The sequence below is a fragment of the Sminthopsis crassicaudata genome, chromosome 1 (genome assembly GCF_048593235.1).
Source record: "Sminthopsis crassicaudata isolate SCR6 chromosome 1, ASM4859323v1, whole genome shotgun sequence".
Classification (NCBI taxonomy): domain Eukaryota; kingdom Metazoa; phylum Chordata; class Mammalia; order Dasyuromorphia; family Dasyuridae; genus Sminthopsis; species Sminthopsis crassicaudata.
Genome location: NC_133617.1, coordinates 282,371,843 through 282,385,814, shown reverse-complemented (window position 1 = coordinate 282,385,814; position 13,972 = coordinate 282,371,843). Strand labels below are relative to the sequence as shown.

Genomic DNA, 13,972 nt, shown 5'->3' with positions numbered 1-13,972 from the left:
GTATTTATGAGAGAAACTGGCTGTGCTTCTTGTGCCCACCCTTAGGCTTCAGAAAGCATTCCAGCTAGAGCAAATTAGTTAAAACAATTTTCTTTGAGTCTTAATAATGAAATAATTGTTACTTTTAAAAAAATTTTATGATTTTTATTATTTTCTTTGGAAAACACTAGAGGCAATTTAAAAGAACATACAATCAAACTAGTCCTGGTTATGCCTGCAATGAAAATTAGCATCTGGAATCTCTGTGATGGAAATAGATTCACATTACTTATAATGGTATAGACATCAAGAGTTACAGATTTCATATCTTTGGATATACCTTATTAATCCCTAATGACATGATTAAAATTAAGGTAAAGTGAGCACTGTCTATTATTAAATTATGAATTATTAATAAAAAGGAACAATGGATTTTAAAGATATTTTTAGAAATATGGTAAAAAAAAAAAAAAAGATAACTTAGTTATATTTTCAAGGAATTTTGCTCTATCTACTCCATCCACTATATTGCTGCCCCAACATTCACTTTTAACATGTACTTGCTCTGTAATGAGAGAAGTCACTGAATTGTTTTCTCTCTGGGAGAAAGCTCCCAGGCAAATTTCCAAGAATAGATTTTAAATGACATTCCCATATTATTGCTGTCATAACTTGGGAACAAATACTCCCCATCTTCTATCCTATACACACATATACAAATATACGGACATACATACACACACATATAAAAGAAGGAATTTAAAACTGGAATGTATGTATCAAAAGAGAAACATGCAAGTGAACTGTTTAAGAGTTTTACTATTCAGGTATGTGCAAGTTTACATTGTGCTTTAATTATACAGAGAGAAAACAGAAAAACATAAAACCTAGGTGTGTTACAAGAATGGAATTAATTTTTAAAATAAATATATACTAGAAATATATACATTCAAATGAATGTCTTCCTTCAAAGTAGCTTTTTTTGGAGACTATTGTATAAAGCGAGTTACTATCGCTCAGAATCTTTTTGGAAATCATCTTCTGAAACTAACTTCTAAATATTACAAGTTACACAAGGACATCTTATAGTCATGCTCTATACATAAATATACACACATTAAAAAAAAGTGTATATGTACCCATATCTAAATATATTATTTAAAGCTGGAAGGGACCTTAGAAGCCAAAGTCCAATCCTCTTATTTTTTAGATGAAGATACTGAAGATCAATGAGGTTAAGTGACTTGCTCAATCACACAGATTTTATTTGAAGCAAGATTAGAAACCAGACTTTCCTCTAACATTCTATCTATTATACCAACTTGTTTGTCTATGAGTGTGAAGTAGTGAGTGCTCATATCAAACATGAAAACTGGACAAAGTCTATGGGAATTTTTATAATACATTTCTGACCATTAGCCTTATTTGGACTCAGTCACAATCTATACACACTAAATGATACCGAAGAAAACAAAGACAAGAAAAGCAACTAACTACATGACATACTCTAAATTGATAAGCATTGGGATGGATATAATTTTGAGCTCATTGAGGATTGGATGGGAGCTGAAGGGAAAAGAGATGTTACCATAAAACAGCAATAACTCCCAAACCATAAAGCTATTATCTCATCTCTAAGGTTTGTGAGTATAATCCACAGAAGCATTAAGAGGGGAATAGGCAAACTTTCTCAAGCAATATTCTATAGCAAAACAAATCTTTAAAGTTATACAATTTTGAGGCAGTTAAATGGTGTAGTGGATAGAGCACTAGTCTTGAAGTCAGGAGGTCCTGAGTTCAAATCTGACCTGAGACACTTAATGCCAAGCTGTGTGATCCTGGGCAAGTCACTTAGCCCAATTGCCTCAGCAAAAATAGTTATTAAATTTAAAGTTAAACAATTTACCGAGGGATGTAGAAAATACAATATCTCATTATGCTTATTGACTATTTTAAAAACATTTAAATTAGTTAAGGAAAATGCCACCTTAAGATTCTCTGAAAGATGCAATAATTTTAGTGACCATCTGCTTAATATTGTCAACAATGTATAAAACACAAAGGTATTTGCTGCTATCACAGAGAATATTTAGCAAAGAGTATAAATAGAAGGGGGATTTTTTTATAAATTGGTACACTTCCATATACTGTTTTCTGTATGATTATTAGTCTTAGGATAGGAATTCCCAACTTTTTTTCAGTCCATGTACCCCTCCCCCCATTCAATATGAAAGGAAACATACTGTTTCATAAAACTTTATTCAATACATAAATTCTTAATATAACATTGGTTTGTCAGAAGTCATATATTTCTTGTGCCCTCTTGACAACTTTTCATAATCCCTGGAGTCATATGTGTCCTAAGAAGCCTTATTTTAAAATGAAAAAAATTCACACTCCTGTTTTCCATTTAACATCTTCCACAATTTAGTACAACCTTTTCTGCCAATCTGCCAATTCCATATTATTCCCCCACACTATACTTGATGTCCCATCTCCCATCTTTATGCCTTTGTCATTCATCTTGGAACTCCTAACTTCCTTCAAAGCTCAGTTCAAGTAATGCTTTCTTCAAAGGGACTTTCCTGATTTCCCTCTTTATGAACATATTAAATTTTCAAAGTAAAGTGTAAGTTCCTAAAGGCAGAAACTGTCTCTTTCATATTCCTTGTGCCTAGTACACAGCAGATGCTCAATAAATGCTTGTTGATTGCTTCAAGCCCATAAACATGCCTAAGCTTCCTAAATAAGAACTTATCATTCAAAAATTCAACATGCTTATACACATAAGGAAAGACAATTGAATGCCTATTTTTCAGATTACAATATGCCATTGAATAGATAACTTGGAGTTGATCTATCATTATATATATTATGACTAGATATGTATCTAGACCAGGTCCAGACACCAATTTGCAAACTGATCTCACAGACTCAGCGTGAAGATCTAATAACATATGTATAAAACATTTTGAAACCTTAAAAATAGTGTAATTGAAAGGGTCTGGGAAAGATCTGAGGCAACATCACACAATTTATAAAATTCTCATTTTCAGCATTTCTGTTTTTACAAGCAGTATGTAGTAGTTTCATACATAAATGCTTTTCTGTTTTTACTCTACAGCTGGAAATATTCTCTTTTTTTGGTTTATGAAATTCAGAATTTAAAAAAATATGGCTTTCAACAAAAGAACTCTTTCTAAATGGCTTATAATAACTAAGCTAACACTGTATTTCATATTTTCAAATGTTTCATATTTTATTACATCATTATTTTAAAAGTCACATATTAACAAAATTATAATTTATTTTTTACAATGATAGAAAAAACATATAGTTGAAAAGGTACACAACAACAAAGAGTGTCACATTTATCTTCTTCATGTTATTTATTTTCATCAGATTCTTCAATGTCAAAAGTAAAAGGCTTATCATAGCCCATAAGATGATTATAATCTTGAGGATGTGGAAAAAGCATTGGATTAACAAGCAGTGATTTTGTTTTTGCATAAAATGAGGTAAATATACTTTTGATATCTGGAACCTTTACATCATTCTGATGAAACACTGTTCTCTTTTCTAAAAGAACAATATTATAAGTAATGGCTGTATAAGTGTCAGTCTTGGCTTCATGATACAATCGAACCACATATCCCTTTGTAATAAAGTGAAGCAGCATTGGAGTAATTAATGTAAAAGTTCCCAAAATACCATAAAATGCAATTTTCAGAGGCAGACTTCCAAATTCAATATTAGTTTGTCCAAATATATATGGGAGTAATGCGAGGCTGAGCAGGCTTGTAGAATAAGAGAAACATTTAACACCTGAATTTTTAAAAAAAGAAAGAAAAATTGGTTAGTGTTTTTCTAAAATACAAAATAATTATTTTACCCCCACCCATTTTCAATTTTTCTTCTTACATGAAAAAAATTGCTTAAGAACTTTTTCATCACTAAGGTTTTCAAATTACTACAGGATCTAAATTAATTATAAAACATTAGCAAAGAAAAAAAATTAAGCAAATCATCACAAATTTTGTGGCAAGATAGTTAAGGACAAAATTAAGCCTATCATATCAAAATATATTTAGAACATAAGTATTTAATAATTTTTTTTCATTCATTCATTCTTTCAAAACAACAGTTTATAATATAACTAACTATCTGTGTGGAACTAGTTTTCATGCTCATCACTGTAGGAAGACAATCCAGTCCTCACTCTTTTCAAATTCCTTGTAGTTTATAATACTGGTATATTCTTCTTCCTTGGCTTGAGAAACCACATTTAACCCAATTCATTTCTTCTCTAGCTCTTTATCTACTTCCCAATCACCTATGTTAGCACTTTTTAAGGGTCTGTCCTTGGTCCACTCTCTACAGAAATCAACCATCACATGTATGCAGAAGACTCCCACATCTTTCTCCAGTCCTGAGCTCTCTTCTAAGATCTAGACCTGTATCTTCAATGACAACATCTCCACTAGTGACTCAAACATGTCCAAAACTAACCACATTTATCTTTGGCCTGTTCCTGCTTTTCCTTCTGAATCCAGTATTTCTGTCCATAGCAACATTAACTGCGTTTCTCATGTTCACAACCTTCATACTATCTTTGATTCTTGCCTCATATTCCATCAATTAACATGTCCTATTGATACTACTCCCAATTTTTTTTAATTCATCCTACTTTTCCATTCTAAATATCTCTCCCCTGATTATAAGCCTTCATAGAATAGGGCCACAGAGGCCTAAAAAATATGTTTATGACAATACCTCTCAATTTTGAACTGCTATGTGCTTCATTGCCCTTATATCTTCTTATGCAACTCAAATAAATAGAGCCTGATCCTCTTAATTTTCTACCTCTGTTGTAGGGAGAAGGCATAGGAGGAAGAACGGGTGGAAAATAAAGATGATTGATTTTCATTAATTGAAAAAAAAACTAAGCTAAAAAAAGAATACACGTTGAACACTTAAGATTAGAAGTGAAACAATTAACTAGAAAAATATTTGCAGCAAGTTTCTCTCATAAAAGTCTAATTTATCAGATATATGCATATATATGCATGCATGTGTATATATATGTGTGTGTGTATATACATATATATGGAATTCACATTTGTAAGAATGAGACATGATCAAAGGATATCAACAAGTCAACAAGGAAGAAATATAAAGTATCAAAAGCCTTATTTAAAAATGCTTCAAATCACTAATGAGTAGAGAAAAATGTATGAAAGCAACTTCCCATCCCTTAGATTGGCAAAGCTGAACAAAAAACAAAAATGACAAATATTGAAGGAAAACAACATTAATACTCTGTTAAAAGCTGTGAATTGGTCCTGCCATACTGGAAAGCAATTTGGAACTATGCATCAAAACTATTACTAGACATATATGTCATAGAAATCAAATAAAAAGGAAAAGGAAATAAGATACAAAAAGTATTTGTGGCAGTTCTTTTTGTAGTGGCAAAGGATTCAAAACTAAATGCCCATCAACTGGAAAATAGCTGAAAAAATTATATGAACGTAAGGGTGTATCACTGCAACACCAAAAAATGACAAAAGATATGGTTCCAAAAAAGTAGGAAGACTTATATGAATGGAGAACAATTGATAAAATTAGAATGACATTGTAAAGATGAACAACTTTGAAAGCTTTAAAAACTCTGATCAGTGCAGTGACTAATGACAATTCTAGAAAACTGATGAAGAATCACAACTATCTTTTGACAAAAGTGATACATCAAGATGCAGAATGAAACATACATTTTTACATGACCAGCGTGGAAATTTGTTTCCACTGCTATTCATCTATTTTGTTTTTAGTTTTTTCAGTGGGATGGAGGAGGTGGGGGGGAAAGTATATGATTGCTAACTGAAAAAACAAAAATTAAACTAAAAACAAATAAGGTTTGCTCAAAGCAGAAACAAGAATACCTGAAAGACCTACAACAATAGAAGACAGAAAGACGCACACAAGGTCAAAAGGTAGAACCAAAAAGTAGGGCAAGCAGGAGCCACTTAGAGTAGTCAAACACTATAATTGTTCCTAACAAGCTAAATGCATATTACATTCAACACAGTCTGATAATACTAATAACAAATAGAAGGCTCTTCATCCAAAATAACTAAAAGTTACTACTCATAACAAAGGTTTCAGATGAATGAACTCTGATTTTACCTCAGTTGTGCTGTAACTACTTCATTATAATGACATTGCTAGTTGTATCTATCTAACTTAAGTGATCTTGTGCAATTCATCCCTTTTGCTGACTATAAAACAGATATATCACTATCTATCCCTTTATTTTGTACAGACCTTTTATTTAATGAAACATTAAATAATACCTGAAGGGGCAGCTAGTTGAATGTAGTAAATAGAGCAGCAGCCCTGAAGTCAGGAAGACCTGAGTTCAATTCTGGCCTCAGACACTTAACACTTCCTGGCTTGTAACCCTGGGCAAGTCACTTACCCTCAAATGCCTCATAAAAGAAATAATAATGATAATAATACCTGGAAAGGATTTTGAGTTTTAGTATTTAATATAATGCTCATATCATTCTATGATAAAACAGTCTTTTTTAAATCTACCCACCAAAAAAGTGATTATTGTTAGCATGTAATTATCTGGAAAAATATGAGGCAATCAGGGTTGATTACACATCTAGTTAGTGTCAAGTACCTGAGCTCTAATGTGAACTCAGGTCCTCCTAACTTCAGGCCAAATTCTCTATCCAATGTGCCACACAGATGCCTCATAAAAGAGTGTTTTTTTTTTTTTTAATTCACAGATTTATAGCTTCCATACTGCTCTAACCCACTCCAGTATGATTTCCAATTTCTTGACTCCTCAATTCTCTTTCAGGCCATCTTCCATGCACTAACCAACCACTTTCTTTTCTTTTCACATCCTGATCCCTTGTTGAACTAATTCAAAGCTACATTGAATTCTTAGCACCTTTATCATATCACTGATAGTGTCCTACCAAGCCTCAGCATTGGATCACTCCCACCATTTGCTATCTACTCCTACACATATGCTGCTGAATAAGGATGGAAAAAAAAAATCATACAACTGTTCCTACTGAGTCCACAATTAATGTTACAAAATCTCAACTGGTCTCTTGCTGCTACCATACAATCCCACTATAACTCACTGATCAGCTTGCTATCTCCCTATCCACAACAGTTCTTCCAAGCTTTTTCTTCCCTCCTCAAAACTTCCCTTTACTTCTCTTCTCCTCAACTTCTCAGATGAGATCCTAATGCATATTTTACAAAAAATTTGAGGCCATTTGCAATAAACTTTTCCCTACTTCCTCATCTCATATCATAGATGTCTCACATGATGAGGTGGCTTTACTCCTTACCAAGGTTACCCTCTATTTAGTTAACTGACCCATTCCATCACATATCCTGCAATAGTAATCTATTCTTTGTTATCCAAACTCTATCACTTATTTTCAATTGCTCTCTGTTTACTGGCTTCTTCCCCCATTACCTAAAACATGACCATGTCTCCCTATTCTTAAAAAACCCTCAAAAAACAAACAAACAAACAAAAAAAAAAACTATCCATCCCTGAAATCATCCTAAATCTCTCCTATCCTTTGTAATTAAGCTACTTAAAAAACACTCTACTCCAATTTATCTTGTCTCACTCTTCTTAATTCCTTACAATCTAGCTTCTGACCTTATTATTTTCACTAAAGTCATCACTGATCTTTTTAACTGCTAAATCCAACTGTATCTTTCTTAAAATACATTCTCCTTGACCTCTCTGTAGCCTTTGATACTATTGTCTACCCACTCCTTGATAATCTCTTCTCTGTAGATTTGCAGAACTCTTTTCTCCTGAATTTTTTCACACTTATCTGACTGTTCCTTCTCAAGTCTCTTTTTCTGGATCATCATCCAAATAATACCTTCTAAGCATAAGTATCCTATAAGTTTCTGTCCTGGGCCCTCTTTTCTTCTCCCTCTATACTACTTCACTTGGTGATCTCATAAGCTCCCAGGGATTTCATTAGCATCTCTATGTTGATGATTCTCAAATTTAGGTTATCCTGATCTAATTTTTCTGCTAACTTCCAATTTTATATATCCAAATGACTTTTAGACACCTAAACTAGATATCCAATAGACATCTTAAACTCAAAATATCAAAACCAGAACAAGATATCTTTCCCCTTAAACCTACCACCTTCCCTACAGATGTAGAGGACAACTATATCCTCCCATTCCCTCAGGCTCCCAATCTTGGTGTCATTCTCAATTCCACACTATCTCTGACATCCCCTCCCCACCTATCCAATCTGTCATCAAGACTTATCAGATTTCAACTTAGTAACATCTCTACAATAAACCTTCTTCTTTCCCCTAACACTGCCTAGTAACACTGTGATTCAGACCTTCATTACCTCATACCTGGAGACCCACCTGCTGGTACATCTGCCTGCCTCAAGCTTCTCTCCACTCCAATGCATTCACTGACTAAAGTGATTTTCCTAAAAAGGTCCAACCATATGTCCCTCCCTATTGAATAAACTCTAGTGGCTTCCTATTGATTCCAGGATCAAAAACAAAATTTATTTCACACTCAAACCTCTTCATAATATGCTCTGCCCCTCTTCTGCCTTCCAGGACTCCTTACTATTCCTCACAACTGGTTCTTGGCTCCAGGCATTTTCTTTGACTATGTCTAACACCTGAAAAGCTGGCCTTCCACATACTTAATGGCTTCCTCCCACATCTTCTACATGAAGCCTTTCCCAACCTCTCTTAATTTTCATGCCTTCCTTCTCTTATCTCCTATTTATCTTGTAATGTAGCTTGTTTATATATATTTGTTTGTTGTCTCCCCAGTTAGATTTGTCCTTGAGAGCAGAGACTGTCTTTTACCTCTTTCTGTATTCCCATAGCTTAATACAGTGCCTGGAACATTGTATGTACTCAATAGAATTTACTAAGAAGCCCCTATTATCTAACCTCAGCTACTGCATTAATCCGTAATTGGTCTTTCTCTAGTTTCTACCCTCTTTAATTCATCCTCCATACAACTGTCAAAAAGATATTACTAAATCACAGGCCTTATCAACACTTAGTACAGAATTTGACACGGAGTAGATTCTTTAAATATGTTTACTTATTGTTGAATGTCCATATCAGCAAAAGGCTCAAAAAGCTCTAATACCTTCCTACTATCATTAAGAGAGAGTACAAACTACTGTTTAGCATTTAACACTCTTGACAATCTGGATCTAGTTTACCTTTCCCAGTTTATTTGACAATGATAAACTCCATGCATTCTATATTCCAGCTAAACTGTTCTGCTTGCTATATACAACATTCTAATTCTAGTACTCAAGTGTTTTCACAAGCTATCCCCCATGCTAGGAATTTACTTGTTCTTTACCTCTACCTCTTGGAATTTCTAACTCTTTTCAAAGTTCAGTTCAAGTGTCATGCTTTACATTGTGAAAACTAGTTGATACAATGGACAGAACACCAAACATGGAATCAGGAAGCCCTGAGTTTAAATCCAGCCTCAAACATATACTAGCTGTGTGACCTAAGTTAATCACATAACCCCTGTCTGCTTCAGTTTCTTCATAAATATGTAAAATATTTTAAAATGTAAAATAGGGATTATATAACTATCTATCTCAAAGGATTGTTTTGAGGATCAAAGGAGGTGATATTTGTAAAGTGCTCTGCACAAAAGTAGGTCCTTAATAAATATTTATTTCCTTCTTTTCTTGACCCCTTTCTTTTCTCTAAAACTTTGTTGATTCCTATAGCTATTAGTGACATCCTCAAATTGCTTTGTATAGCTATTTCCCTAGATAGAATGCAAGTTTTTTTGAGACTAGAGACCGTTTTCATTTTTGGTTATATGTATGCTGAACCTAACATACTCCACCCATAAAATAATGCTTACTAATAAAAAAAAAAAAAAAAAAAAAAAAAAAAAAAAACTTTGTAGGCCTTAAAAATAAGTTTAAAACACCACCTTATTCCATTCCTATCAAAAGTCCTCTCTAAACAATGGAATGAAGAAATAGTACTTAAATTACAAATATGCAATATCCCAATTCTAATCACATACCAAATACTGCTCTTGCCATGTTCCCTGTATAAATCAGTCTTCCATCTTCTGATTGTTCAACATGGGCATGAGTATGAACATATCGAACACATCCACCAGAAGAAAAAACAGTCTAATGGATTAGAACACATTGTATATGTTACACAACTTTTAAAAACTGTTCACAGCACATAGCATAGTATCTAGCCATTTTGGGAGAGTTTTTTATTTTTTTAAGGGTTTTTCAAAACTCTCCTCAAAAACTGTCTTGTTCACTACAAGAAACATCTTGCTTGAGAAGCTGAATTTAAAGTGAATTTTCAAAAAGGAAAGAAGTATCCAACATCTACAATTACCAGTAATCCAAGCATAAGGGGACCTACAAAACCTTGCTTATGATCAGAAAATCAAGAGTTAAGTATCCAAGCAACTTCCTAACGGCCTTGTGATTACAATGGATGGATCCTCCATTCACATAGTTGTTTTAAAACTTAAGGCTGCAGCACATTACTGCAATTGACTTTTCTTGCTACGAAAAAGTGAAATATCATTGGGGGAGCCAGATTACCGTGATCTTTCTAAATGCTAAATCTTGTCCTGTGGTCCTGTTCTCTAACCCTTTACTTCCCAGCCCCGTTAGAGTCATTTCCTTTCAGTCACCATCATAAATTCAGTTGCAGCACTTCAGAGGGACAGATGAACTTTCATATAATGTAATTCCTAGAAAGGGAAATCATTCATTGAAAAATATGACTCGAAAGAAGAGGAGAGTCCTACTCTCCCTAGTTCTGAGCCGAAGTGCTCAACTGTTGAGGAGGGAGTGGGGAGAGGGGGCGGTGTAATGAAGTAGGTTTGACTTCAGTACTTATTTCTGCCTTTGAGCCACGGTAAGAAAACAGCTTGTCACCCTGGGTACCAGGGCCCAGAGACTTAAGAGGAGAAAACTGTGTCCAGGGTCAGTCTCTAATCTAAAAGGCTAGATTCTTCCGACACGTGTCACCTAGAAATTAAGACCTGATGCCCTACGAGGCCTTCCACGCCTATAAACTTGACTCTCATGTTGGCGGCTGCCACGGCCTCTTTTTTTTTTTTTTTTTTTTTTTTTTAAGGTTAATATCCTAGGGGATAATGGGAACAAGCCTAGGCTCCAGTCTACTCCCGGAACTCCAATCCCCCCACCCCGGACGGGCCAGGAGGCCGGAGACTGCACCTGTTCTCGGAGGAGCGCCCAGGGAGGGAGGCCTCGAGCCGCTCCCAGGAGTGCTGCGCGTGCGCTCCAATCACTGCCAGCGCGCTCGGGGCTGAGGCTAGAGGTCTCCCGGGGATGTCGGGAGGCCCAGCAAGCCCGCAGCGCCGCCGTTGCCCACGGTCTAATTCTCGTCCCGCCACCGCCGAGCTGTAGCCGGGCGACCCACGGGCGGCTGGCTGCCAGGAACAACAACATCTCTAGTGCTCGGAGAGACCTCGGGCACTTTGTGAAGGGGGGGAGTGGGGGAAGGGCACCGGCAGCGGCTGCGGCCGGTTCTCACCAGCAGAGACATCCGCTCCGGCCGCTCTTTCCCTCAGTCTCGTGACCTCTCAGGCTAGCGATTGGTCGCCTGGCTGGTACTCTGGCTTTCCTGTCCCCTCGGAAACTGGTCCTGAAACAAGAGTTCCCAAGTTGGGAGAGCAGAGCTGCAGTTTAGGACCCTGAGGAAGAGTCTAAGAGCAAATGTACCAGAAAGAGAATCGAAGAGCTACTGTTGCTAGTGTCTGTGCTTGAACTGAACGCCTGGCGGCTGGAGAAACGACTTCGAAGAAGTGTATCGCGGGACCAAAACCCAAAAATCCTACCGAATAAAAACAAAAAACAAGTGTTCTTTGAGAATTTGAAGAACTGGTATGTGAATGAGTGGATTGCACCACTTCTATTTGGCCCAGAGGCCAGAATTAAGAACAAGGGGTAGAAAAGCAAAGACAAATCCAGGCTTGATTTCAGGGGGAAAAAATTCAAAATCAGAACTGTCCGTGAATAGAATGGAATGTTTTGGGAAGTAGTGAATTCCCTCTCATTCCATAATCCAGTACCTCTAACTAGTCGTGGGGGGTGCACCTTGCTTCTTTTTTTAGTTTATTCCTCCCACTTCCCCAATCGCCACTTTCAGACTGCTGTCTTGTACAGTAAGGCAAGCAAGTCTCCTTCCTCTTACCCTGCTGCACCAAGTTCATCCAATAGGAGCGTCACTTCCACTTAGACCTCAGTGTAAAGCCTTTGATCATATTTTTCTTTTATTAGTGTGTCGATTGGTTCAAAGGGAGAGACTATTCTTTCTTAGGATTATCTACAAAGATAGTACATTCTTAGCTTGGAAATTTCTATGATTTTTTTGCCATCTTTTCCCTTGTGGTTCTTACTTGTATTATTTATTGGGTGATTTTGCACATCTTCTGTCGTTTAAAAGCCTTCTCAATTTGACTCCAGTCAACTCCTTACAGGTTGCTTATTATTGCGACTACACATAATTCTCCTTTACTTACTCTATATTCTTAGCCACAGCGACCTACTTCAAATTCCCAATACACGCTATTCCATCTTCAGTCAAAGTACCTTACTGAAGTATAGGCAATACCCATGTTCAGAAAGACTTCCTTCCTCACCTCTCTCTCTCATTGAATCCCCATGATAGTCTATTCCAAGGATGGTGAAAATTTGTACAAATCAGAAGTCAGTCAATGAGCATTTATTAAGTGCTTACAATGTGCTCTACACTGTGTTAAGCATTGGGAATACAAATAAAAGAAAAAATAAAGCACTAATGCCTTGCACTTCATAAGTTTACATTCTAAAGTGGGAAAATAACACAAAAGAGCTGAAAAGGAGATTGGGTGCAGGTACCCTGCACAGGGGCACAGTAGACTTTTTCCTGTAGAGTCCTGTAGAGATGAGTCAGCAGAACAGCACAGCGAGGAACATGGGTTGTGGGCCTCATTCCTTACATTAAAGGCTCTGGGAGAAACCAACCAATCAGGAGAGACTGCAGGAGTGGAAGATATCTCTAATGTGAGCAGTAGAGTCTAATAGATATTGTTGCATATTTTAGAATTGTATCTGTTACCAATCCTGAATCTCAAGGAATAAGTTATAATTATTACAGTGATTATAGGCTTATTATTAAAGAAGCCAAAATTAAACTGATTTACATCATTGTCTATCAGTTCAAGTAGTTGAGAGGCCAAGTTTATTTACATTAAAACAGAAGAGCCCTGGTAAATAAAAACTATTAAAATAAAATAAATAAATAAAACAGAAGAGCCTGCAAGGAATTTTTAATTTGAAATTTCTGTCTTTTTCATTCAGCTTCACTGTTTGCTTTTTATTGCCTAAATTAGCAAAACAAAACTAAAACTCGGTTTTGGCAATTTGGACAAATAAAAATATTCTCAAATTAATCAAGAAAAATCTCTCTTCTGGTCCTAATTACCCTGCTAGGGGAGATGCCCTGGAATACCATGAGACTACTGTCTGAAGAAGAGAACTACAGAATAGGACCTTTAAACACTTTGCCTAGTACTATCTGGTAGCTTCCTAGTATAACTAATTATTCTTGCTAACTAATTTATATCCTCTGAAAGGACTGAAAATACAAGTAAAGTAAGCTCAACAAGTTATTTATTAAACCTTTACTATATACACAAGTACTATGCTAAGAGCTGGAGACATAAAGAAATGTGAAAACATTCCCTGCCTACATTAAACTCAATTTAATGGAAATACTGGCAAAATATAAATATTAATCAAATGTGTATGAATTTTAATCTTTAAAAATTGTACTGCCTTTAAATTTCAGAGCCCTCTAAGTTCTGATTGTCACACCTGATTATGATTTTGCCACAAAATAGATGCAAATTCTTTGTTGTCAT

The 13,972-nt window shown here is 35.6% G+C and overlaps 1 protein-coding gene across 1 annotated transcript; it reads right to left on the bottom strand.

Moving 5' to 3' along the window:
- Positions 1 to 2,221: 2,221 nt before the first annotated feature.
- Positions 2,222 to 13,350, bottom strand: TMEM70 (transmembrane protein 70). Its single transcript, XM_074278898.1, has 3 exons — positions 11,283 to 13,350; positions 10,094 to 10,205; positions 2,222 to 3,804 (listed from the first exon to the last, which is right to left on the bottom strand). Exons 1-3 carry the CDS (start codon positions 11,514 to 11,516, stop codon positions 3,365 to 3,367), a joined length of 786 nt encoding a protein of 261 aa, XP_074134999.1. The 5' UTR covers positions 11,517 to 13,350; the 3' UTR covers positions 2,222 to 3,364.
- Positions 13,351 to 13,972: the final 622 nt, after the last annotated feature.

Coding starts and splice junctions, on each gene's coding strand:
- TMEM70 (XM_074278898.1), bottom strand. CDS start 11,516: ATGTTGTTGTTCCTGGCAGCCAGCCGCCCGTGGGTCGCCCGGCTACAG. Junction 10,206..11,282: donor GGGCGCTCCTCCGAGAACAG/GTGCAGTCTCCG, acceptor CTAATCCATTAG/ACTGTTTTTTCTTCTGGTGG. Junction 3,805..10,093: donor CATGGCAAGAGCAGTATTTG/GTATGTGATTAG, acceptor TTAAAAATTCAG/GTGTTAAATGTTTCTCTTAT.